Source organism: Corvus moneduloides, chromosome 1 (genome assembly GCF_009650955.1).
Source record: "Corvus moneduloides isolate bCorMon1 chromosome 1, bCorMon1.pri, whole genome shotgun sequence".
NCBI classification, from domain to species: domain Eukaryota; kingdom Metazoa; phylum Chordata; class Aves; order Passeriformes; family Corvidae; genus Corvus; species Corvus moneduloides.
Window position 1 is genome coordinate 135,236,512 of NC_045476.1, and position 25,742 is coordinate 135,262,253.

At 41.7% G+C, this 25,742-nt stretch overlaps 1 protein-coding gene across 5 annotated transcripts in view; it reads right to left on the minus strand.

Moving 5' to 3' along the window:
* PAG1 (phosphoprotein membrane anchor with glycosphingolipid microdomains 1) overlaps window positions 1-25,742 on the minus strand; it is a 112,428-nt gene that overhangs the window by 10,323 nt on the left and 76,363 nt on the right. For all 5 annotated transcript variants that reach the window (XM_032128211.1, XM_032128242.1, XM_032128227.1 and 2 more), the window contains 5 exons: window positions 12,229-12,440; window positions 9,552-9,603; window positions 8,929-9,025; window positions 5,687-6,276; window positions 1,181-1,240 (listed from right to left, as the gene is read on the minus strand). In XM_032128211.1, the coding sequence (XP_031984102.1) occupies window positions 1,181-1,240; window positions 5,687-6,276; window positions 8,929-9,025; window positions 9,552-9,603; window positions 12,229-12,353 (924 nt within the window). In that variant the 5' untranslated portion in view covers window positions 12,354-12,440. The remainder of the gene's footprint in view (window positions 1-1,180; window positions 1,241-5,686; window positions 6,277-8,928; window positions 9,026-9,551; window positions 9,604-12,228; window positions 12,441-25,742) is intronic.

Consider the following 25,742-nt stretch of genomic DNA (forward strand, 5'->3'; position numbering starts at 1 on the left):
TGGTGCCAAGCACAGTTATCAGTCTTGATTCCCTCTCCAGGCCAAATGGATACTAGCCCTTGCACAGGACAGATGGCTGAAATTCCCTGCACTGCTTCTCTGGTACTCAACATCACAATGCAACATAGCTCTTCTCTTACATTTAAAGTCTTTCCCAAGCATGCAAGGCCACTCTGGGTTTGTATCAATCCAACTGAAAGAGTGGATTGGCATGAAAATGTCCATTACCATTGGGCAACGCAGACTGATGCAGATGAACCAGAACACTTCTGATAATTATGGGATTTATTTTTTGTGTGTGTGTGTGTTGGGGGGGGGGGATTTGGCTGGTTGGTTTTTGGGTTTTTTTTGTTTGTTTTTTGTTTGGGTTGGGGTTTTTGGGGCTGGTTGGTTTTTGTTTATTTGTTCGTTTTAGAGGGACATCAACTTGGAAATGGCAATACTTCTTACTTTTTACTGATTTCAGCTGACGAAACAAAAAATGGCTTTTCTGCTCATCTATACTTCAACTCTTCTCAGTATTAGATTACATTAACCCAGTTCAAGATCAGTTTATTCATTAATGTCTGGGAATGCTTCTCCCAGCAGAAGGCATTAGCTCACTTAGCTCATTGCCAAGTTTGTGTTTACTTTTTGGTCCAGAGAACATATTTATAAATGGCATGGGTGTACTGGAGATGATCACAAACAGCCTTATTTATGTTTAACTTTTCTCTTTGTTTAACTCTCCTCCATTTATCTGACCAACAGACATTTTAAAGAACAGTTTATATTCCAGTGCTTTTACTGTGCTTCAGTTTACTTCCCAGAGCCCTAAACACTTTGCATGGGGACGGTGGAGCATATGTTTCAAAAGGCGACTGGTTATTCTTCTTGTGAAGATCCTGTCATCCAAATCAAGAAATTACCCTAACAATCAACTAATTGTGGCCTCCTAGTGGCCTCCTGTTATTTTCTGACACCATTTTTAACCTATGGGCCTGATACAGCCATATGTTAGAGTACTTCTGATTTTAGGAATATGGCAATAGAAACTCTGTGCAGAGAATCTTGGGCTTTCATTTTCCCTTCACACAAGTTTCACCTTTATTAGATTCTGCTTAATCATGCAGACCTGATACTAATTTCTGCCTAAAAACTGGTCTCTAGTTAGTTACTGAATTTCATGCAAGAAACCTACCTCATCTTCTGTAAGAGATGGATCTTCCTCTCGAGACTTATAAGACACTGAACTAAGCCTCTGTAAAGAAGGAAAAAGAAAGAAAGAAAAGGCTCATTACCCATCAACAGTGTGAAATCTGTAACAAAACCCTCCGACTACAATCAATACATTGTATTTTATGGTCATTTGCTCTCAAGTTCCATTATACATAGCTAATATCCCCACTATTCAGAGTACTTTTCTGGAGATAACAGCCCTGAGGTTAGTAAAGCTTTTTAATGTATCTGCTCTTGTTCTGACCTGGAAAGGGTAAAAATAATATAATGGTTAAAACAAACTCTGCACCAGTGTATCCATGCCTTTACACTTCTTACGAAGCGTCTGCAGAGGCTTCTGAACAATTAGAACTCAGCTGTTGGGATACACCAGTTGCCCTTTCACAGGATTTTCAGATATACTTTTAGATGACGAACAACACTCAGCTGACACCTTCCTGATGATTATTATCCTTCATTCTGTAGACCCTGGAAGTGCTGCCCAGGAGCTCTGTGTCCTCCCTACCCCTGGAATGCAGCCCCTGTGCAGAGGTGCTCAGAAGCCTGGCCTCACAACCACTCAGACCTGCTGTAGCCCACCCTGAGCTGGAGCCAGGTCATGCAGCAGAGACACTGAAGGATGGAGGGCTTGGTTTGGTATCAAGTCTAATTTCAAGCACCTAAAGTGTTCTGTGTAAAACAGGTCATGAAACATCAGGGGGAAAGCATTTTGCTCTTATGAAAAATGCCTTCAGACCTTTACAACAAGAAAGACCCTGCAGCTACACAGCAGCCATGGGATGCCTCCTCTCTGGGGCAAGAAGGCTTTCCTGGACTCCTGCTCCACAGTGATTCAGAGGGAGCCTTCCAGCACTGTAAAAGGCCGTATTTTGGACTTTCACACAACTTCTCCAACTAAAATACTTCATACCACCTCCAGTACAAGCCAACATGGAAAGACTAGACCTATTTTTAGCACAGTCAATAAAATACCACTTCCAGGCACACAGAACTTGTTTTCTGTTTGGTTTTTTTTTTTTTTTGACAAAGGCTCATTATGATAGATTCTTTCCTCCTTCCATTTTCTTGTTGTTTTTACTTCTGGTAAATACCAAACCTCAGGTTCCTGGCCACTTCTGACAGACCCTGGCCCACAGCACACTGAAGTTCTGCCTGCTGCTCCCGAAGAGCTTCCCTCACACAGACTAACTCCCTTGCTTCTTTCTGACTGGAGAACAGTGCTCTTTAACCTGTGGTTTGTTTACTCTTAAAAAAAAGAAAAAGAACAAGGAAAAGTTCAAATATATTTTGGCCTTGTATTAGATCTGCTTCACTACAGCAACTTACTTTAGTCTTTCCTATCTGCAGCATTATTTTTTGTGCTGAGGAATAAGCTACTAATTTTATCCTCACACATTAAGACAAGCATGTACTCATAAAATTCTTCAGCGATTTTTCTGTTATTGAGTGTGTCTACAAGCATCATGTGTCAGGACCCCTTCTACAGTTTCCCACTCAAGTATGATAAATACCCGACAGTGTTTGCCATCCTGTGCTGTTCCCCTGGATATAGCATTCTTTCTTCTAAATGTGAAGCTTGTGACACATCAGTTTTGGAAGATATTGTTATATTGGAAACTTAAAAAAATCCCACTTGCTCTGAAACATTTTGTACCTAGCAACATTATAAACTATGCTGAAATCTCAACAGCAGCAACACAAACAACATGTGTCCTTATTTGCCTTCCACTTTCCTTTCATTCCTCGACAGCACTTGATTTTTTGCTCTTTGGCTCAGCTGCTGCTCCTGACTTGGGCACCAGAACAAGAAGAACATTCTCCTCTGGTGCATTTGTAAGAGATGCTTTGCCTATCCTCAGGCTGTGCAAGGCTGAAATCAGATGGCAGCAGTCAGATGGACACACAGAGAGCATTTCTACCAGTGCTCACTCTGGAAAGACCTGGGTGAAAAAGGAGATCCATGCTTCCTTTTTAAATAAAAGAAGGAACTAAAGAAAATCTATTCTGCTTTTCCAATATTACTAGAAGAACTATGCTCAAATTTTTGCAGGGGATAGAGGCCTGTAAGAGGCCTCATGCTATTAAAGGTGTCTTTCTTCACCAAGTCCTTCCAAAGGATTTGGCTGGGTCACAGCCAATAACCAGTTTATGTAAATTTTCATCCATTTATTGCTCTTAAAAGGATGCTTTGTCCTTTTCATGCTGTTATATATGGGAATGGTCTCTGGCTTGGTCCACCTAGTTCTCTCCCAGATTTTTGTGCTTCAGGAACTGGGTGCACTCTTTTAGATGGTGAGATTGAAACAGCTTAGACACAGTCTATTCTTTCAGTTGGCAGGTACAAGCCTTGGTTACACAGGTGGCCTCCCTGCCTGTCCCTCCTTTGTACCCTCATTGTAGTGAGGGAGACTTGCACGACTTACACACAACCTCTGTCTTCATCAGGGTCAGGGCAGAAGGTTGAAGAGTTTGGGATACAGATGTCATGCTAAACAAAGCAGCTAAGTAGACTCACAGGAGAGGAAGCAAAACCAGAAACACCTATGGGGTCTAACTAAAAGAGTTATCAATATAAACATACATTTCCATAAACATCTTGGTTTTGGTTGCCACATTAAAAAAGCCAGGCATTGCTCTGCATTGCTTCAGGCAGCAAAATAAAGGGAAAAATTATCATCATCACAACAGAAAAACAATCCCACAACCACCTCCCCACACAATGCCAACAATAATGACATTTATATATTCCATCAATTACCATCTCCAACTCTGCTGCAGCTGTAGCTCTCAAGGACAGGACAGGCGCACGCCTTGATGCATAATGCATATACCCGTCAGCGAGCACGGGAATGATCTGATGCTGCCGAAGATTTAACTCGGGGTGGCTTCAGCTCTGAATAAATTTTAATTAGACAAACACCTTTTTTCTGGCACTTAGGGGACTGCATGTGTCATCTCCTGATTAATCCTTCAAAACCTGAACCATTTTAATCAATTCCCACTCCTTGCAGTTACTGACACTGCATACATGGTGTGCTGGGGAGCTACAGAGCAGCACAGGCTTTTCCTTTGTATCGGTGCCTGGGAAATACAATTACTGTCTGCAAGGCTTTTCACACCTGGTAGGAAAAATGTCACTGTTATGCAAAGCTGTTTATCTAAAAGTTTAACTAGAAATTACTTATGGCCTGAATGTGGGAGGAGGGAGTGTTGCTGGATTATTGTTGACAATCACATCCTAATTTTGTACTTAACAAGCTCATTATTTGTAAAAATGTGCATTGAAGAGTCCAGCTAAACAATTTTTATATTGTGAGTGGTCTTCATTTTATTCATTTGGACTCTACTGTGCTTTACAAGTTACATGGTTAGTTATTTATTTAACAGGAGATTCTTCTGCCTTCTTCCTGGATTACTGAAATTCTTCAAATAAGAGAACAACCAAAACCAAGTAACAATACCTCAGCTCTGCAGTGATTTTTCAGGTATATGTTTACATTAAAAAGTCACATTGCATCTTGAGAATTTTTTTAAAATTTTCATCAATACCTACCTAATATTATTTGATGACTCAGACACCAAAAATCTGCTAAACCTACAGTTCTTTGACTCACAATTAATAAAAAGATATGTAAACATTCTGGAAAATGCAAACTCAACAGTTTATGAAAAGTCTCTGCTATGATCTTAAAGGATCCTTAAAATGACTTCCAATAAAAAAGACAAATGGGAAAACAAACTGTTGAAAATGTCGTAATTCTATTTTTCAAGGAATTCACCACAACTCGTTCCTAGGGAGGAAGCATAAGCTGCTGAGAAAACTTAACTTTTGGCTCTGATTCCAGCACTTAGAAATTCCCTACTCTGTCTGTATGTGACACACAGAATTTGACAAATATAAAAGCGTACAGCTGTGATCTCTCTCTCTCTCTATCCCTCTCTCCTACAGCAAAAGACAAGGTGAGTCACTTCGAGCAGGTGCCTAACACTTGCACGGCTAAGTCAAGGTGTCCCAATGAAGGAGGCACATCTAAAGTTAGGATATCCACCAAGGCTGCCCCCCTGTCCTTTTTGTTAGTTTCATTAGAAAAAAAAGAAGAGAGGGCTTCTGAAGGAAATAATAGATGCTGACAGAGATACTGGACACCCCTTGTAGCTTCCACAAGTATAATACCATCAAACAAAGAAGCAGAGGCCTCCTATGCAATTCCTGGATAATATTTGGGAAGAGCCTTAGGTAGAGCATAACTGCAACAATTAAAAATATGGGCTGCAACAGAATGAGCATATGCCCCTAATACAAAGACTACACTGTACAATATCATATTTCCATTTACAGTCTTGCTTAATCTTGAGCGGGGTTCTTTTCTTATTATTTTTTGTTACTGAAAAATAAAATCCTCTCCCACCCATATGTTCGCTATCATTATTTGGCTGTTTGATGAGGACAAGTATTTGCAGTATTTACCTTTTCTGGTTTACTTGCTCCTTCTGTCACTTCTTCTTCCACTTCTTTTTCTTGCACATTCTCATTTTCATCAAGAAGTTTCATGGGTACTGGAGGGGGAAGCTCATCCTCTACATCTGGTATATTGTCGAGAGGACTGTCTGAATTTGCACTTTGGCGACTCTTCTTATTTCGGTCAACAGATGCATATTCTGCTGACTCAATTCTGCACTCAGGAATCTGATTCTGACCTTCAGAAACTGTCAATGAAGCCTTTGATTTGCTTTTAGAGTTCCCTTCCATGCTGACTACTGCTCCGACATCTTTAATTTCCTTCACAGTTTCATACAAGCAGTCTTCAACTATGTTCTCCTGAGAGGAGCTGTCTTTCAAGACTTCATAAGGCCCTTCCATTCCAAGACCTTGATCATTTTCTGCATTTCTAGATGAGATGATAGGTTCCATGGGGTTGTTAGGAGGAATACTGGGTAGTTCCCGGCTCTGGTGACATTTTATAGACTTTCCAAGACTATCTTGTTGATCTAGTAGGTCAGATGTCTGTACTTCTTCATAAGGCTGAATACAGGCGGCTGTACTGTCCTCAGAAAGAACTAAAGAAAATTACAGAGAAGTATTACAAACAAATGCATAACTGAAAGGTGTGATTTGGTACTCTCTACATCACCTTGTTTTTGTGACATGCTGGAAAGGATAAATGATACTAATGCCTAGAAATGCTTAGTGATCAGCATGCTTTTTGCTTATCAAAAGGTTTCAGTTACAGACAGTTCTGCACTCTACTGTTAAAATATCTTTCTCGCAACATCTAAAATAATCTGTACACCCCCAAATCACATTATATGGCAACAGCATTCACTGTGCATGGATATTCAGCTGCCTTGTACTCAGTTTCACTGAATGATTACAGAGTGCTCAGTAGTCTCAGATGGGAAAAAGGTGTGAGGCCTCAAACCAAGATAAAAAAATCCTTGTTATATTTTCCTCTTTGCATTTCCCCATTCTTTGGAATCCAAAGGAAAGCATTCCTACTTCCTCCCTACCATCCCTCAGCTTGTTTAACATGCTGGCCAAATTCTCGTTGGAACTGCACTTTGCTCAGCCCTCCCTGCATGCTACACCAGAAGCTCCCCACCGAAGGCTGTGCCATACTTCTCTTAGTCTCACAGCACATAATGTAGGTTGACAACCTACTAACAAGCTGGCCATATGCACAAGAGAGAAGACTAGACTTCAGAAGGTAGTGTTAGGCAGAACATGTTGTTTTAGGTCCCAGAAGCAGGCCACATGTCACTGTCACTAGAGAGTATTAGGGACTGAATCTATGGGGCTTCTCATCTTACACCACACGTGTGATATTTGCATGCATTCATGGGGATATACAAGCACGTTTCATGTAGTGCATGGTACATAACTTTACCTCACACTATTTCTTAAAAAAATCACTTCTGAACAGCTTTACTATTCTTAGTACAGTTCCTATGGCACTATCTCAACAAAAACAACCCATTCTTCTGTGTCCTTCAGTGTGTTTGACATGGTGACAAAAGTGTTGCCAAAGCAATCAGTGCCCTTGATTTGGTGGTTGCCATGGACATTACTTTCTCTTGTGTTCAGGGCATGCAGATGCAGTCAGCACCTGCAGGGAGCCATACCCCGACTGCATAATTCAGGCCAGAACTGGAGGTGTAAGATGGTAATCACTGTCTGAATGGGAGATGGGAGTTTTCCCTTTCTGGTCCTTCATTCTAGGGATTTCTGTGCTGTGCTGAGCACCTTTACAGAACCCAGAGAGCACACACCCCATTCAGCCTGCAAGGGATAATCAAAAGCAATGAGAGCTCAAGTTTCTGTGCTTCTGTGGTTATGGGTAGCAACACAGAAGGGGTTTGTGTAGCTGAAGGGTTGGCATAGGTTGACAATGCTGGCAGGTTGGGTAAGGGAAAAAACCACAGCATTTGATGGTTCTGCTTCCATAGCCCTGCCCCTGCTCAAAAAGCTAGCAGAAACAGTAATAAAAAGAACTATTAACAAAAAAGTGCATAAAGTGTAAGTAAGAAATCAAAGCACAGGGGTTTCTGTTATTCAGAAGGGCTGTTATGCACAGTGTCAGCTGAGTATAATATCAGACAGTCTGAAAACTGTCTGCTGGTTGACAGCACACGTTTTAGCAGCAGCTCTGACAGCTGCACATGTGGTGACTCATGGCAGAGAGAAATACTTCCATTCTGCAGGGCTTTGCTCTGCACATCAAGTCCCTCAGGGAACCACACACCTACATACACAGCAAGCCAACGGATGGCAGCAGCAATTAGCTGCAAAAACAAAGTTTAAAAATTACTTTGGATACTTGTCTCTAAGGAGTGAAGTCTGAATAGCTTAGCCTCTGTGTGCAGGAGACAAGGAGAGAGCTGAAAGTTGGAGTGCAGCCCCTGGTGTTGGTGTTAGTGTGAAGACAACAGTTGGCTCCCAGTGGCTCTGAGCTGAGGGTGAGTTTATTTTTAGGTTCAGCTGAGTAAAATATTTTCCAGGGATACTCCAGGGTGAATCATTTTGAGTGTTCAGCAAAGCAAAGACTAAGGAAAAAAAAGGAAGCCTATTTATGTTGCCTGTTTTCTAAAATATAAAAATATAAGTGACAGCACACTACAGGACTGTGATCCAAAGCTGCAATCCCTGAAGGAGGACCTGAAATATTTCCACAGCCTCCTGGAGCACTTCTGAAGCTCTGAGGTGCAACTTCATCTTCTGGCTTTATCCCTGTTCCATAGGTTACCAAGATTAGGGAATGTCCCATTCTCTGCCTGATGGCCTTGTCGATCTGCAGGTATGGCTTGGTGGCCCAGACCTGGTGGCCCAGGAGAAGAGCTCAGCACCTCCTAGTATTGGCTGGCACGGAGGACTGGGAGCAGGGGAGTAGGGCTGTGCCAGAGCATGCCCAGTAGGGAAGTGGAGATGCAGCCTAAACCACCGGAATGTCCGTGAGGTGATCACCTTCATTGACTTTCCAGCAAGGCAAATGACTTCATGGCATTTTTTAACTTGGTTGTACGTTCTGTGTGATCTGGTGTCAGACCTGCAGAGGTGCGCAGAGTATTCAGACAAATGGCTTGCCTGTGTGCTGGGAAAGCTGATGGCTAGAAACCTGAAACCTGAGGGATCACCAGGTGCAGCTAAGGTGGGAGCTGTGAGCACTGGGGCGGTGCCGCTGGCTCATCCCACCCGCAGGGGCTGCCACTACTCACCCTCCCCATTGCTGAGTGCTCCGTTCTGTTCGCTGTTTGGGGGAGGCTCCGTAGCCGAACTTGTGATGGAATGGCTGAAAACCTCCTTGTCGGAAGGCTGCAACACAAATCAGTGACCACTGGATCAGAATAATGAATAAACATGAAAGGAATTTCATTCTCATCTCCAGAGCTCTGACTAGCAGGTATTATTGGCAGGAGAGCCAAACCATGCCAACTAGATTCAAAGATTTAAGTGCCTGTGTTTACAGATGTTAAAAAAGATGAATGCAAAGATGTCCAGAGTGATGTCCTTTCCAAGCTTTATGCTAACAGACATTACTATGGCTTTAACCCGTGAGAAGACAGCAGCTGACAAAGGGTACGCTGCCCTTGGGCTGCAAACGGAGCGAAGGACAGGCAGGAGAGCTGGAGAACAGTGGTGTCAGAAAGGGCACTGAGAAAGTGCAGATTATCAGGATCTACACAAGTTTTCCTCCTCTTCCTGTTCTGCAACTTTTAAAGTTTCCCATGCTCAACCACCTCGAAATTCCTGAGCTGTTTTCTAATTTGTGGTATTTTGCAAGGAGCTTGGTACAAACCAACCACAAGACAGACACAAGCTGCCAGAAATAAATACTTACCACATTCATCAGATTTTCATGATCTCCATTCTGATTTTTGGCCTTCTTTTCCCTTAATGAAAAAGGCACATGAATTTTTACTACAAATTATGCTAATATACAAATGCCAATCATTAACAGACTTTACACTCCTGCAGGGAACAGAACTATGTTTCACAATAATATTGAAAATGGAATAACTGAAACTTATTACAGGAACTGGTATGACCTCTGTGTAAGGACGCCATTGAGGCAGAATGGAGATAAACATAACTGAAGAGGTACAACAAACACACACAACCCTTCTTCTCACTCAGTGTAAGATCACAGTGAGGACTGACTGATGATAATTACAATATAATGTAAATAATTATGTAGAGATAGGACAAGGGGGAATGGCTTCCAACTGAAAGGGAGTAGGTTTAGATTAAGTATTAGGAAAAAATTCTTTACTGTAAGGGTGGTGAGACACTGGAACAAGTTGCTCAGAGAAGCGACTACTTGTGGCTGCCCCATCCCTGGAAGTGTTCAAGGACAGGCTGGATGGGGCTCTGAGCAACTTGGTCTAGTGAAAGGTGTCCCTGCCCATGACAGGGAACTAGATGATCTTTAAAGTCCCTGCCAACCCAGGCCATTCTGTGATGATAAAAATATTATTATCTTCAATTTAATCATATCTGAAATTCTCAGATACACATTCTGGTGACAGACCACTTGGGAAGTCCCTTAAACTGTGTCATGAGGAATTAGAAAAGGCCAACAAAATCCAGGCCAACTTCCACTAAAAATGCTAGTCAAATTGATAATAAGCATGAGCAGTTCAAAAAGGCCTACAAATGTGATAGCAGCAGAGGCCTACATTTTTAAAGGAATCCTGCTTCCCTGGGTCCTTCACAGGAGTCTAAGTATGGATCACGTTTCCAGTTTTTACCATCTGGGAAATACAGCTCTTATTCAGAATACTACAATAAAGTATGAGCTTAAAATAATGTTAGTCCTTCCCCTAGATGAAAAGTCAAGTTAATAGGTGAGAAAATATTGACAATATGAATTTTTTACGTCTTGTAAAGTCTGCAGGGAACTGTAGACATTAGCACACTTAAACTTCTACCTAATTGGGAAATAACAAAACAGCAAGTGAGCCTGCACCAATGCAGAGCAGAGAAAGTTAAAAGCTGAATTTTCTCTCTGGAAGTTTTTCCGATTCTGGTATTTTATAAAGAGCAATTATTATTCAGTTTTCTATGTCCTTATCCATTTTTGAAAAGTAAGCCAGGAAGAAATTCTGCATAATTGCATTTATGCATGAACAACCTGCCCTACAGAATGACCTGAAACAAAAGATACTATATCCAAACTAGCAACACATGAATTTATTAAAAAGCATCACCAATGTTTCAGGCAATGTATCTCTGTAACTGCAAAGACTACTCAGTGGTTTGACTCACCTTTCTAGAGATGTTTCAAGGAGTGGTATGTTACAAAAAACCACACAGAATTATAGAATCATTTGGGTTGGAAAAGGCCTTAAAGACGATACACAGTACCTAAATGCAGTATTTGTGGGCCAAGGAATATTTAAAATAGTCTATTTTTAAATCAATTTAAAATGTAACTATTTCTACTATTTTTTATACAGATATCACAGGAAACTGTGACAATAAGAAGATACTGAAGTATCAACTTACAGTTTATGAAAGTGTTTCTGCTGAATCACATGAAATGACAAGGTCCAACTTAGGCTTTTTAGGGTTTCAACCAACTTCTGGGGCCTGTTTTTGCCCACAACTGCTTTTTGCATGGTGGGCATTAGATAAATCCTGCTGAAAACCAGGGCCTTCTACTGTAGACATATCTTGTGCCAATACAGTGCATTTTATGGCTGCACAGTTTCCTCAGTGCTCTCAAAGCTGAAGGGGTGAAAGCACATGCTCCTTATAGGCATATGCATCCAAACTGAAGATTTTGCTGCTGTACTGGATATTTTTTCCCCCCATATACTTGGCTGATTCAGCTATGCTATCAAAACATGGCAATATGGACCACAGCAGTCCCACTCCTCACAGTGAAGGGTCTGACTGGTCTGGCCAGTGGAAGGGCACCATGGACACCTTCCCTGTGCAGTCAGCAGGGCTCAGCTTACATGTCATGAAGGAGCATGAAACATGCATATACAAAGTCAGTAGAAGTGCCTGTATTGGTGAAATTGAATCCTCTCATGGAGAGGAAAATAAGGATAAGGTGTAAGACATTAATTAGTATCACTATTTGATCCTTACTCATTTTTGTTGGAAAGGCAGGATCAATTCTCTATACTTCAGGAATGGCCAAAGCAAAGCTGAAGTACATAATCACTTCCCTTTCCTTTTTACCTACACTTTTCTTTGTCCTGCTCAGCCCACCTAATGTTCTCAGTTTCAGCTTAGGGGTGTGATCTGCTAACCCTCAGTGTCCACCTGTGCTCCAGGCTTTTGTTTAGGGGAAACCACTGAACAAGCACAATGGTGTATTTCCTTCACAGCAAAAGAAAAAAAAAAATCAACTTTAGAATTAATGGAACTGTTCAAACTCAGGTTTGCTCTGAAAACTGTACCTTTTTTTTATTTCTGTACCTAAGTCCTCAGTATTTCCTGCTAACTATTCATACATGAAGCTATGTACAAAGTAAATCAAGAACCATTAAGCCCTGGAGCCTTACCCATTGCAGCTGGAGCAAAGGAAGATGAGGAAGGTGAGGAACAAGAGTGTTGTCATGGCTGCCAAACTTCCCCACAGGATCATGTGCATCTGTCCACTGCCTAAGAAACCACCCTCTGGCCCCATGGTACTAGCAGGAGCTGGTAGCACTTGGGGTTGAAGAGGTTACTCCTTGAAGAAGACTGACATCTGTGCTGCATGCACCTTCTGTTTCTGCAGAAAGAAAAAACACCATCAGAGGTTAAGAGAAATTTTGAAGATAATGAATCTGACAGCTACAAGTCTGGCAGGAGAGATTTTCAAATCCAGATCTTACGAAAACCAGTTTCAAGTACAAGCCAGCCAGCCAGCCAAAGAGATTTGCAGTTACATTTCTGACAGCAACATAGAACAGATTTGTCAAATATTAACGGAAACTGTTACCTATCTACAATCTCAACGTGAATAAAAGGTAGTACAGCATCTCTGTACTTGTATTTTCAGGAAAAGATTTATAAATCCACTTTGAGGGACAGAGTAATCTATTTTGTGGTTATATTTGTAAATTTCATTGAAAAGTGAGCTTTTGAAACCATCTACAACTTCTGCCAAGTTAACAAGCCAAAAAGAGAGCAGCAGCAGGTGTTCACCTCATTCCCTCTCAGTCTATCCTGCTTGCACATGATTCAAGGCTTGAAGTGCAGTGACAAATAAGCTAGCTAAGTGTCTGAAAGGAATACCCCAAAAACCTTTCTCACAGCAGGTAAGATCTAGTCTTATTTCTGTGTGATATGCTTATTTTCTTAATAGTATGTCTGGACAGTAACAATATTGAACTTTCTTTTTTAGCTTCTCCCCACCTGAGTCTGAGAAAACAACAGAGCAAAGTAAACAGGGTGTTTTTTGAGAACTTGAATACACACAACTTTCGCTACAGCACAGCAGCCCATGGGGACACATCCTGGGTAAACCCTATTTATGACATATAAGTTTTGGTATACAATATATTCTAAAATTCTGTACATATTTTTAATGCAATACATTGTTGATGTGACAAAATTAAAAAGAAGTTATTAATTCTTCACTGATGAAGGTATCAATTTCTCCATAATTTGGGAACAGGTTATGCAAAGCCTACTTACAGGTTTTCAGCCTGACTTCAAGATTGATAAAAACTGAAATAGAATACGATGGCTAAGAAATGAGCAGATATATTTTGGGAATGAAAAAGTAGCACAAATATAAGATTGAAAAATGTCTAAAGCCGCTAGTGACTTACTTTAATGCATATATTTTCATAGATATATGTTTTGTGTAGGAAATATGTATGTACATACATTTATTTCTTTGCAGCAGAAGCATTCTTTGTAAAAACAAATTCAATTAGGTACTAATATTGTACTTGTATATAAAAACATATCACCATCCTGTTATTAAAATCTCATGAGAAAAAAAGATTTATTTTCAGAAAAAGGCCTTGAGATCAAAGAAAATCTGGTGAATCAGAGAAGATACTTAACAACTAAGTTATGTGACTGGGTAGCTCTTACAAGTAACATTTCTGTCCCTGCATAAAATGGGCTCATTGATTTCAACCATGCAGGATCAGACTTCTGAACGCCTTCCAAGAAGAACCTTACTACGCTATCTACAGTGGATAAAAGCTTCTTTTTTTTTTTGTTGAAAAAAAAATTCTTTTAGATAATAATGGCATTGAAATGGGAAGAAACAAACCCAAGATGGAAAAAGTTGCTTATCCTGAAAAGACAAACTTCAAGGTGTAGTTAAATATTTTTAGTTTGGACAAGTAACAAGAAAGGCAGACAATCTGTAACTTCTCCAAACCCCTAAATACAAAGGGAGAATAGGTGCCACACACCTTGGCAGAGCACATACATCTTACTGTTAGTCTTGTCCCCTGACACCCAAGAGCCACTGCTCTTCAGGGATGACCACTGCCAAACAATGTGCCTCTCTGGTTATCTTGGCAGAGCCTGTGAAATTAAACATTTAAAAGCAGTGGCAGATCACTCTAAAATTATGTATATGGCAGATGATACAGCCCTGCCTCATCCTTATTTTAAAGCAAAGTTGGGTTATTTCTATGCTGAGTCATAGTCATTTCACTGACTGTGAAATGGAGAGACCTTAAGGGAAGCTGAATCAGATTTAGTCAGAAGAAAACTTGGTGTAATGCCCGCAAAGACCTCTGTGATGACATGCAAGGGCACTGTGCATTGATATGGATTCCTGTAAAGGTGGTGGACTGTCCTCATTTAGAAAACATTACAAGGCACACTGTGCTGGCTGCCTTAACTAGCTCCAAACCATTGTTAAGAGGGTTGAATAGAAAGTCCTTCCCTTTTAAACTTTTTTTTTTTGGTGAATTTTCAAAGACACTTCCTGCCCGCTAAAACTCAAAAAAAATTCTTAAAAAAATCTTTTCATTTCTTTTGTCCATTACTTTTGCCTTCAAAACCCCCTAATTTTCTTTTTTTTTTCTTGGAAAAAAATGATGAAATGAAAATGGAATGCAAAAACAAAGGAAATTGAACCAAATATCTTTTCAGCATTTTTGTTGTCTTTTCTTCCTTGGTTTTCCCAAGAAATAAAAAGAAAGCAAATGAAAAAAAGAAACTTTTTTTTTTCCCCCCAAATATTGGTCAAAGAAAAATTTAAGAAAAAGAACGGGGATTTAAAAATCTTTTTCTTAAAACAGAAACACATTTTTATTCTCTTTTAGAGCAGACACAGAGCTGTCTTGAAAGATATGTAAATTATTTCTACTACGAAGTTCATAATTTTGTACCTACTCTGAAGAATGGTACTATACTCTTCTCAGAAGACTAAGTAACGTAACTTAAGCTAATACTGTATAAAAAGCCTTTTTTTTTTTTTTCTAAAGATATATTCTTAAGGCTCCAGGACTTTATTTAAAGATAATATTTGAGCTAAGGAAAGCTAAGGACACATGGGGAGCAGCCCCATGGAAAAGCTGCATCTTTGAAGGCTTTAGTACAGAGTTAGGAAGTGTTGGGATGAGCTGGAGCAGATGGAGTTCAGACTGAACTTCAAAAGCAGTGAGATCAGAAACAGTCAGTCAAGGAAGACCTACGTGTGATGTCAGGAGTGAAGCACAAGACTGATGCTACACACGAGGCATCCCACCAGGCAGAAGTTGAAATAGCAAAGGGAATGACCAAGGGCAGAAGATGTAGTTAATTTACAAGAAAAAAGCACGAAATGCTTTGACTGTATGTTGAGAGAAAGAGGTCAGAACGGACAGAAAAACACAGTGGCATTTGAACCAGGGGAAGCGACTGCTGGAGACACCTGTGCAAGCAGAACAGAGTAATGACTAGGAACAGACTGATGACAGGTGATGCCCTGAATGAAGGAAGCTGAGCAGGCAACATGTGACCAGTAGCTCCTTGAATGGCAAGAGTTTGACAAAAGTGCTAAAGGACCTAGAAGCTGCTCAGCACACAGAACAATCAGAAGTAAATACAATTGTAACACAAAAACATCCCAGCCTTCCAGTACCTAAAGGGGACCTACAAGAAAACTTGTGAGGGACTTTTTAAAAGGGCATGTAGTGATAGAACAAGAGGGAGTGGCTTTAAACTGAGAGTAGGTTTAGATTAGCTATTAGAAAGAAATTTTTTACAGTGAGGGTAGTGAGGCACTGGAACAGGTTGCCCAGAGAAGCTGTGGATGCTCCATCCCTGGAAGTGCTCCAGTTCAGGTGGATGGGACTTTGAGCAACCTCATGTAGTGAAAAGTGTCCCTGCCCTGGCAGGTGGGTTGGAACTGGATGATCTTTAATGTCCCTTCCAACCCAGGCCATTATATGATTCTATGGTTCTAGATTCACCCTCTGTGAACCCTTATCATATAGTGACATCAGAGGGCTTGCTCCTTCTGTTTAATGCCTCCCAAAAGATGAGGCTGAAATAATATTCACCCAGGCTGGTGCTTTTAACACAGGAGAGTTTCTGAAATGCGTGAGGCTGGACCAGCCCCCATCAACTGCCCCAACCAGCCCTGGACAGAAACTTGGCAAAGACATACATTGAAAACACAACTGCCTGAACTCCCTCTGCTTCCACTAGGTGAATGCCTGGACACTAAAACATCAATGCCTAATACTTTGAATTTAGGAGCTGCTCCAGAGGCTAGCTTTAAAGAGAAATTTTTTTGAAATCATAATGATGGAACAACAAGCAGCTAATTTCTAAGAGCTCTCTGACGGCTGAAATGTTTAACTCCTGCTTTTACAATAGAAAATTATATTGTGCTGCCCTCTGGTGAATCTCTCCGTTCGGGGACTGGGAGTTGTGGCTCTTACGAGGGTGCTTCAGAGCTTGGTACAAACTCTGCTGATACAGATGGAGTTCACATGGGGCTCTTCATCTCTCGGGCTCAAAACAGTCCACCCTTGGAAGGCTGTCAGACTCCAGTAGTTCAACCTTGCAGAGAGACATTGCTGAGACAGAATAATGGTCAGTTGAACTGTTTGGGCTTGTTAAAATGATTTTCCTGTGTGACAATCCTTTAAAGATGAAGATTTCTTTCACTGTACCCTTTCCACAGAACTCTCCACAGAAGTTGTTGGGGATACTGAACTTTAAAAGAGAGTAACAGTGACAGGCCTGGAACACCTGGGTAAGAAACCCGGTTATTTCATCTATGGCAAAATTTAAATGGCAAAATTTAAACAATAGTCTGCATTCCCATTTCAAAGTCACTACCAGTTCAGAACACTAATCTTTACACTATATTGATACAATTTATTTTTCTTGTGGGAACTTCTTGCTTTTCAGACATCAATATTTGCCATTATTGGAACCCATATGATAAATGATGCCTGTAGCCATTCCTCAAAATTGCACTTAAATGCCCAATTATATTTGTGGTTTCAGAATTACAGGTACTTTGTTGCATAACCCACACTTTCATGGTGAATAATGTGCTATTTTTGCTTGTGGCTGTTGCAGCGATAAAGCAGAGCTGAGGCAGTTCAGCCTGACTTGATGAGGAGAATAAAATTTTGGTTCCAAAAAGCCTGTATCTGTAGTGAAGCAGATACACAGGCTGCAAATTTGGGGAGCACATGAAGTGTAAATTTTAACTGGTGGGGAAGCTGCTGCAGAAGTTTGGAGTGAGACCCGAACACCTTTGAAGACTAGCATCCAAAAGACCCAGTGCACTTCAGGAGCACGATCTGGCCAGGATTTTCTGAGCAATGTCCTGCCTGAGTTTATGGTGGTGCACGTACAGGGTGTGCTTGCGAGAGGCAGATGCCATCCTCCGGTGTCCTGGCAGGAGATGGCAGCGTGTCCCTCTCCCACCACGTTCCCCCCTTGGCTTCTGGGTTTAGAGCAGTTTCATTCATGTCCTGCTGCAAACAACGCTCAGCCCACGCCTTCCAGAGGGAGAAGAGTGGGAAATGTCAACAGCTTCACCTCTTTGGGTTTCTTAATGAATTATAGATGGAGCGTAGGCAAGAGACTAAATTGTTCTGACAACTGAGTGCCTTCGAATGTGAGAAGCCAAACGCGACAGGACAGGAGAGACTCGTGGAGGCTGCGGGGATTGCGGCTCCCTGTCCCGGGCTGTCAGGCTGTGTTCGGCTAACAGGGGCACTGCCCAGGTGCTTCATGGGCTCACCCCCGAGCTTTGTTACAGGGCTCCCTTGTGAACTGCTCAGTCTCCTACTGCTCTCTTCCCCTTGCCACCCCTCTGGCTAACAGTGCTTTCAGTTATCCACTACTAAACTGCAAAACAGATCAGGCAGATGACATGATTTGGAAGATCCCCTCCACTCCACAGCACAGACAGGGCAAGGAGAGTGGGAAAGAAGGTTGGAATTTTTATATTATATTTTTATTACTCTGGTAGCAAGCCCCCGGAGAGCTGCATTAAACCAGAAAATGGGGAAGTACAAGATATGTGGACCCACAAACTGAGACAGGGGCTGAGAAGTATGAAGCTAATGTCCCCTTGTCGACGTCCAGCTGCAAATGCTGTTATTCAACCACAGAACCAGACCAGAAACCTGGGCTACAACAACCAGGCAACAGCAGAAATTGTCCTGCACGTGACTAACACCTCGCAAGAACCTTTCCTCTTCTGTTCCTCCGAATCCTGAAAACACACTTTCTCTATGAAGTTAGCATCCCACTGGAGACCTGAGGTATGTGACACCCTCAAGAAGGAAAGAAAGAAAACATCTGAAGGCAGGCAATCCACCACTCCTGCACCCACAAAAGCTCACACCGAACTACACACCTCATTTAGAGATGGGGGAGGACATGGCAGATGCACTTTGCTCAGTCCAGAGCCATTTCCATGTCAGAACTGTTCTCTGTATGTAAATACCTTGGCGCTGGCAGGAAAACACCATTTGTGCTCCTATACAACCTTATGTGTACCACTATGCTAAACTGTGTTAAGATGAAAATAAAGCACCCTTCCTTCACCCAAACAACCTTCCTTCAAACCTATTGATTTTAAACTGAATGTGTTTTCTGACCTTTTCTGCTATGTGGCCTAACCGAGCTTTAACAGCAGAGAAGCTGGAGGCAGCTCCTGAGTGCCTCCTTTCTGTAACTTGCCACAGTTGGAGGATTCCTGACAGCATAACCTGATATGGCATTACACACACATTTTATGACATCAACAGGGCTGCATTTGTTCTTGTGTGGGCAAAATACTTGGGTCAAACTTTTCATAGGTATCTCCTACTGCAAGTCCTGGTTTGGAGCCTGTCTGCAGAAACCAGTGGGAGTTGTGCTTTGAACATTAATGTTGGGCCCCCTGCATTAAGTTAAACATGCTGGAGATAATTGTCTTGTACAGCCCAAGCCCACAATCTTATACTTTCTTATTCTCCACAGAATGGTGGTTGTATTATCTTCCAGGAGTGGTTCCTGACCAGAGCTAACTCCTGAGTGGTGCATAGGATTGGTTTTGAGAAAGAGCCTTTTGACTGCAACCAAAATTATGCTTCAGGCTGTTCTAACTTGGTAAAACCCCATCTTTTGTGTTTCAGAGTAGGCATCTGATAACAGTGGGTCCTTTGGACCTTAATCCCCCTGTGCTACAGATCCTGCTCTCCGTACTTCTCCACCACAGGACATATCCAACTTTCTAGCCACTCCAGCTCCTCTTTCTCTCTCAGTTCCCAGTTCTCTTTGCTCTCTGAGGCAACCATCTCTGCTATAGGTGACAAAGACTACATTAAGATATCAAAATAGGAATAAGTGTGCATGAGAACTAGTAAAATAAATACAAAGATGTCAAAATTTCATCAAAAAGACACATTTCAGATAATTCTCAGGCATTGCCACATTAAAACAGATGATACTATGGAACAGCCTGAATACACAAACACAATCCTTGCTTTATATTGGTATTAAGTGAATAAGAGCAATTAAATGCTTCTGGAGACAGTAGGCGACAGGATTGCTGTTGGGACTGAAGTGCTGCCTGGCAGAACCTCTCCTAACACCACACTGTCACTGGAGCCAAGATTGTGAAGTTTCTTCAAATGTACTATAAAAAAGTAGTAAAACGTATTTGTAATTGGTCAAATTGCTGCTTCTGCATCTGCAATGCCTTCTTTTGGCCTCTAGCTGTTTAAATGTACTCAACTACACAAACCTTAAGACCAAGATTGCCTTTCTCACACAGTACCTAGTGCATTTTGCTTTTGGGGTTCCTATGCACTAAATCAGGACAAATCCTCTCCTACAACAGGTTAAAGCTCTTGGTGCAGTTGTGTTTTGAGCTGCTTGGCTTGGCAGCACCCATTGAACGAGAACAGTCCAAGACAGACACATCTTACTCCAAACAGTGAAGACCAGATGTGCACATAATTAAGGCCAGGTCCTGAAAGCCTAATGCTGGAAGGAATTACTGACATGGTCTGAACTGCTCTTGCAGGCTTTCAGATGAGCCTTGCAGAGACTGTGCACACCATAAGCCTTCAAAATAGTTCATGTTTCTGCGTTGCGAAGCAGCAGAATAATGAGGTTCTGATCTAATTCCCCTCTGTACCTACTTCTTCAGAAATCATGGCTGGTTTATCAAAGGATGTGTGTGCTCTATAATGCAAAACTGAACAGTCTCAAACCACTGGTCACTTTTAACCCCTTCTAAGTCTTAACATCTTCTAGAGGGAAACCAAGTCTCTCTGAACCCATCTATCTGTGGCACTGCAGAAAAATTAAAAAGCTTCTTGCAGCAGTAAAAGCTGATCTATGCCACAATCTGCATTCATTCTCCAAGCAACTCATTCATGCCTTGTCAGACCACGTCACCTCAAGGTTAATGTATTCAAAGTTGACCTGACTTCTCCTGCCACTCTTTCCTTTCTATTCCTACTAGAATTTTAGCAAGTCCACACGAGTCTGCAGTGCAGGCAGCCTCTCCTCAGAAAGGAAGGAATTTGGGAAAGTATAAAGAATCAGAAAAGTTTTATGAACAATTAAGTGTGTGAATTCAAGAGCTTGCTTCAAGACAGTGGAATACTTTTCTTAAAATGGTGGAGAATTTCAGAAAATAAGAGATGTCACTAGCAAGGTTTCCCAGCAGGCTGTGAAACTAGATTTTCAAAGGAAGGTGAGCATAATTGCATGTGAATGTGGTCATGTCCCTGTGAAACAGTCTGCATCCTGGGCTTAATACACATGCATAATTGTGCACCTAACTTGTCACAGAGCCATCACATTTATTTCCCACATTCACAAGGTCTTTCTGTGTATAAATCATACGCTCACAAATCTCTGCCAAAGGCAGCTTCCATTATAAATCAGGCCCCGAGCAGACAGGTTTTTAACCAGTAACTTAAAGCTCACATATTCATTCCACAGTGGCTAATAGGGTTCCCCCATCCCACTACCAGCAGCACAAACGTCCCCAAGCACAAAAAGGGAGAAGGGGAGTGCTGAGGCCACAGCTCTCAAATGCAGAGCACTGGCTGGGCTTGGCCAGCTGCTGAGGAAGAAACCCATAATGAAGCCTCTGTGCAACAGTTCCTAGGAACAGTACCACATATTTTCCCCAGGCTTTAGCAGCCAAATAATGACTGTCTCAAAAGCGACAGCAGAAAAGCTTTATCTGCTGAGTGACCATGCCAAAGATTACAGCTTAATTGTAGCATTATTATGCTCTTTCCCACACCCCCACAATATCCCATATTGCTTTCTGGCTGCAGTGAGGTAATTAGACCACGATTACTGCATACTTTAGAGCATATAGAAATGAAAGCTGTCTTTGTGAAGTGTTTTCCAGCTCTGACACAACTACTTCTGATAGCTTTGCTTTTCCTGGAACTAGATGCTCTTTCATATTAAACAAGGCCTGTTTATAATTGCACTTTGCTGTTTATGTAATTCTACCATGCCAAGTCCCCTTCCAGTTTTTGCAGTGCAACCTCATTTTGAGCAACCCTCTTGCGAACTCAGGTAATAATAACGGAAACTGAGAAATTCCCCCTAGCCTAGGAAGTAGGCACACACAGAGTTTGCCTCAGTCATCTGACCTAAAAGACCTCTAAAATCCATGGCAATCATTCTTGTTCTCAAACTGGTGTTTGAATCAGGCCCATGAAATACAACAAATAGATGGTACTTTTCCAGAGGCTACTTCCAATTTCCAAAGGACCCCAACCATATAAAATTACAAAAGATTGCGAAATATGCAGCAGCAAAACACAATGCTTTGATTGTCCCCAATGAAATATTGCCTTTTTTTTCCTAAAAAAAAAAAAAGAGACTTCTACTTAAAATGAGATTCCACTTCTGTATGTTTACATTTCTAAACCCAGACTTTCATTCACTCAGATGCTATGTACAGGGTCCCACCTGAGAGATCTCACCTCTGTTCTCATCACAGGAGAAGACTAAATGACTTTCACTAGTACTGAATTTTTAGATTGCTCAAATTTTATTACTTATAGTGAGAATAACTCTACCTAAAATGAGAAATTAATAAAATGTCTTGTATCCAACTGTCAGGACAGTACAGGCTTTTAATGTGCCTCGAGTGAGATGCCCCCCTGCAAAATGAAGCACACGAAGATCATCCCAATTTAAAAAAAATTTAATCAAAATAATTTTAAATCTAAACAGTCCAGATTACTGAGTGCCAATACTATCATAAAATCTATGGATATAAATGTCTGGAAGACAGGAGTGTTCCAGGGATGCAAAGTGATGGTCCTTGGAGGTAGAATACAAATTAAATTGGAAGGGCCTGTTATATTTAAGATTAAGTAATCTTGAAACAAAAGCCCACAGCAAGAGAGGCAGCAGTGACTGAACTTGGTGACAGACCAATTTGAAGAAAACAGCGTTCACCTTACAATGTGCTTTGTAAAGGTAAAAAGCTATTTCAAGCTCAAATTTCATTTCACTTTAACTTATTCAATAAAATAATTTTTAACCTTTTAGCATTTGTATCTCATTAGGAATGTCAGCTTTTCTTAAGTATTTGGCACATACATGCAGAGCCTTCTTCATTGCTGGAGATTGTCCCTGTCTTGAAGAGTTTACTTTTTGTCAAGATAAGACCAACACAGCACACAAGAGAATCCCTGTCTAAAGAACTTCCTTTTCATGAAAAGATGTTTGAGATAAGGAAGGATTTGATGGTTTTTGAAGGGTTTTTGCAACTTATCCAGATGCCTGGTGTCCCCATTCCGTGCCACCTGTGATCTTTGTTTTCTCCGAGTTGGAAACACAGCCACGTGTTCCTCGAGGGAAGGTGCCACCTTAACTTCACTCATGTACAAATAATCTAAACTGGCTGCCTGTATGCTCTGCATGGTCAGTAAAGACTCACTTCTGCCTGTGGAGAGAAGGGTACCTTCAAAATTAGCTGAGAAGGTCATACCTCATCTCCTCTGACAGACCAGTGAACTTTAAGACACCTAGAATTAGGAGAGGAGATATCTATAAATCATGGACAAAACCAGGGGGATGAATGTGTGCTGACCCACTGGGAAGGGCCTCAGATGCACTCTTTGGAGCTGACCTCTTTGGCTGACCCATCAGACCAGACAATGTGGGCCTGTGGGCAGCAGGAGCAGCACTGACAGACCACACCTTTTCACAGCCTCACGCTGTGGCACAATTTCATTGCAACTTCTCCCCGAGACCAGCATAATGACATCATTCTGCCCTTTCACTTGGAAGCAGAGCTGGGATAAATGAAAATGCCACTTGCTTTTGACAGTCCAGAATATCCTCTGGATTCACCTCCCCACTGAGCCACGGGTCCTGCTTGGCACCTGCAGCAGCATGGAGTAGGGAGGCAAAATAAACCCAACTCCGTCCTGCCCCCCACACCAACATTGTGACATGTGGTGCATTTTATCTACCTTCTCTCCTGCTCTGGAGAGGGAAATATAAAAACCCTGGGCTTGATCCCAACAGACTGAGGCAGCAGAAACTAATCACGAGTCCTGCAGGAGTGATCTACGAGCTGGGTACCACCCCCCTCAACACACCCAAACCCCTTACTCCCTCATCCTGACACACGGCAAATACAATTATAGGATCTAATCAACTGCAACTAATGTAATTCTGAAAGTCTTCACAGCTAATGAAAACCAGGTCTTCCCCTTCTTGATCTAATTGAGATGTTTGGTTCATACACCGTGGAAAAGAAACCCTCCGTAAAGCTATGTATGAATACTGCATTTACATATCCAGCCTGTCACAGTATTGGGCTCTTTTTCCTGACTGTTGGATATTGCATGGTAGGAAACTATCTGTGAAGGGAAACGGACTACAGAAAATAAATACTTTCTCACGTTGTTTCAAGGGAAATCTCCAGTCTGAATGTCATCTAATAACTACCACTTTGTAGTCTGAACTTGGCATAAAAAACCCCATTTCCTTAACATGAATAAATCATGATCCCTCCTCTTGCATTAAAGCAAGAATCAGAAGACAGAATTTGGCCTATAGCTTGTAAACTCAAATTTGTTAAATAACCAATGACTAAAAAAAAAATACCTTTTCCCCCCCTTCCTTCAGGGTGTTCTTCTTGTTGCCTGTTGGCATCAGTTTTTCTGCAGTTTAAGCATCACTAATGCTTCAAGACTTCCCCTGCCTCTGTGCTTCCCCATGTTACTATCATTAGCATTGTTTTCGCAAGAAGCTCTACAATATGGGCAGCACTGCAGAGAGAAAGATAAATACATCATGCCTCCTGCAAAAAGTTTTGCTACTACTTTGAGTTACAAGCTGCCAAAGCATGAGGACAGAGAAGCAATGGCTGGTAGGCAGGATAAGCAGAGCATCACATCACTTCATGCAATCAATAACCAGCTGGGCTTTGCTTCTTTCAGGTTTCTCTGCTGTGCTGACCCAAATCATTACTTTTTCCTCACAGAACATAGTCTTGTTAAGGTTTTGAAAGAGAAGAGTAAGGCTGAGATTTGATGAAAGCCTGTCAGGATACAGGAAAACTGCTCTCCAGGGACAGGAGAGACAGTCAAGACAGACCAGGTAAGAACAGTCTTTCACTAGTGATGTATGAGGGAAGAACGGATAAAAAGCTCAAAACCTTTGTACGACGGATCAGCAGTAAGCACGTGTCATTCCCACAGCAACTGAGAAGAGTCTTCCAGCTGGGTAGGTGTGACTACAGCAGGGACATGCACATGCACTGGAGGCCTGGGCTCACATCCACATGCACGCTCACCACAAAAGCAGGTCCTGCCTCTGCTCCTGCATAGCCAGGAAGCCTCCATCCCTGTTGTCTTGCCGCCTCTTGGCACCTTCACCCACGCTCTGCAACACATGGAACCTTGTTCTTCTTTCCACAGCTGCCTCTTCCTCCTTTCTAAAGGCCATGCCAGTGTTGCCACAGTGCCACAGCTCCACAAACTGCCACTGGCTCTGCATACACCTTGAGGCTTGGTGCTTCCAGCAGAGAGCACAGCCATTCTGGCTATTCACTGAGTATTTCCCACCCTGGGCAGCCTTTTTGGTTCAGCACTTCTCCTTTGAATTATTTTTCTGTCATAATGTACTGATCAAACACCCCTACAAACTCCTTATAAAACTACCAGTGCTGATAACAACATATATTAATTACTTTGGTTATGGCCTATTAGTATCAGGATGCCCAAGTAGTGAATAAAGATAGGGCAGATGCTGAGAAATATATGGAAATATTCTCTCAGAGAAAGAATGAAATTATAGGAATTAGGCAATAGAAGTGCTCACCTAAAATATGCTGAATAACCTTAAGCACTATACCAGACACAAACATACATGATAATGAGAAGTCAGCTGAAGAACATACACAGCTACAACACACCACATCCCACCCAGTCATTCCAACAGCTACTTACTTTTTACAATTTACTGTTGGAACCCTGAGCTCTGAGAATTTCAGCCTTTCAGTGCTGACAGACAGTGATCCTCAGAAGCACACTGCATTTGACCTGAGGCCTTGGGAAAGGCTTCCTAAATTGTGTGATAACACTGCAGTTGTTGCTGTGTAATTAAAAGTTAT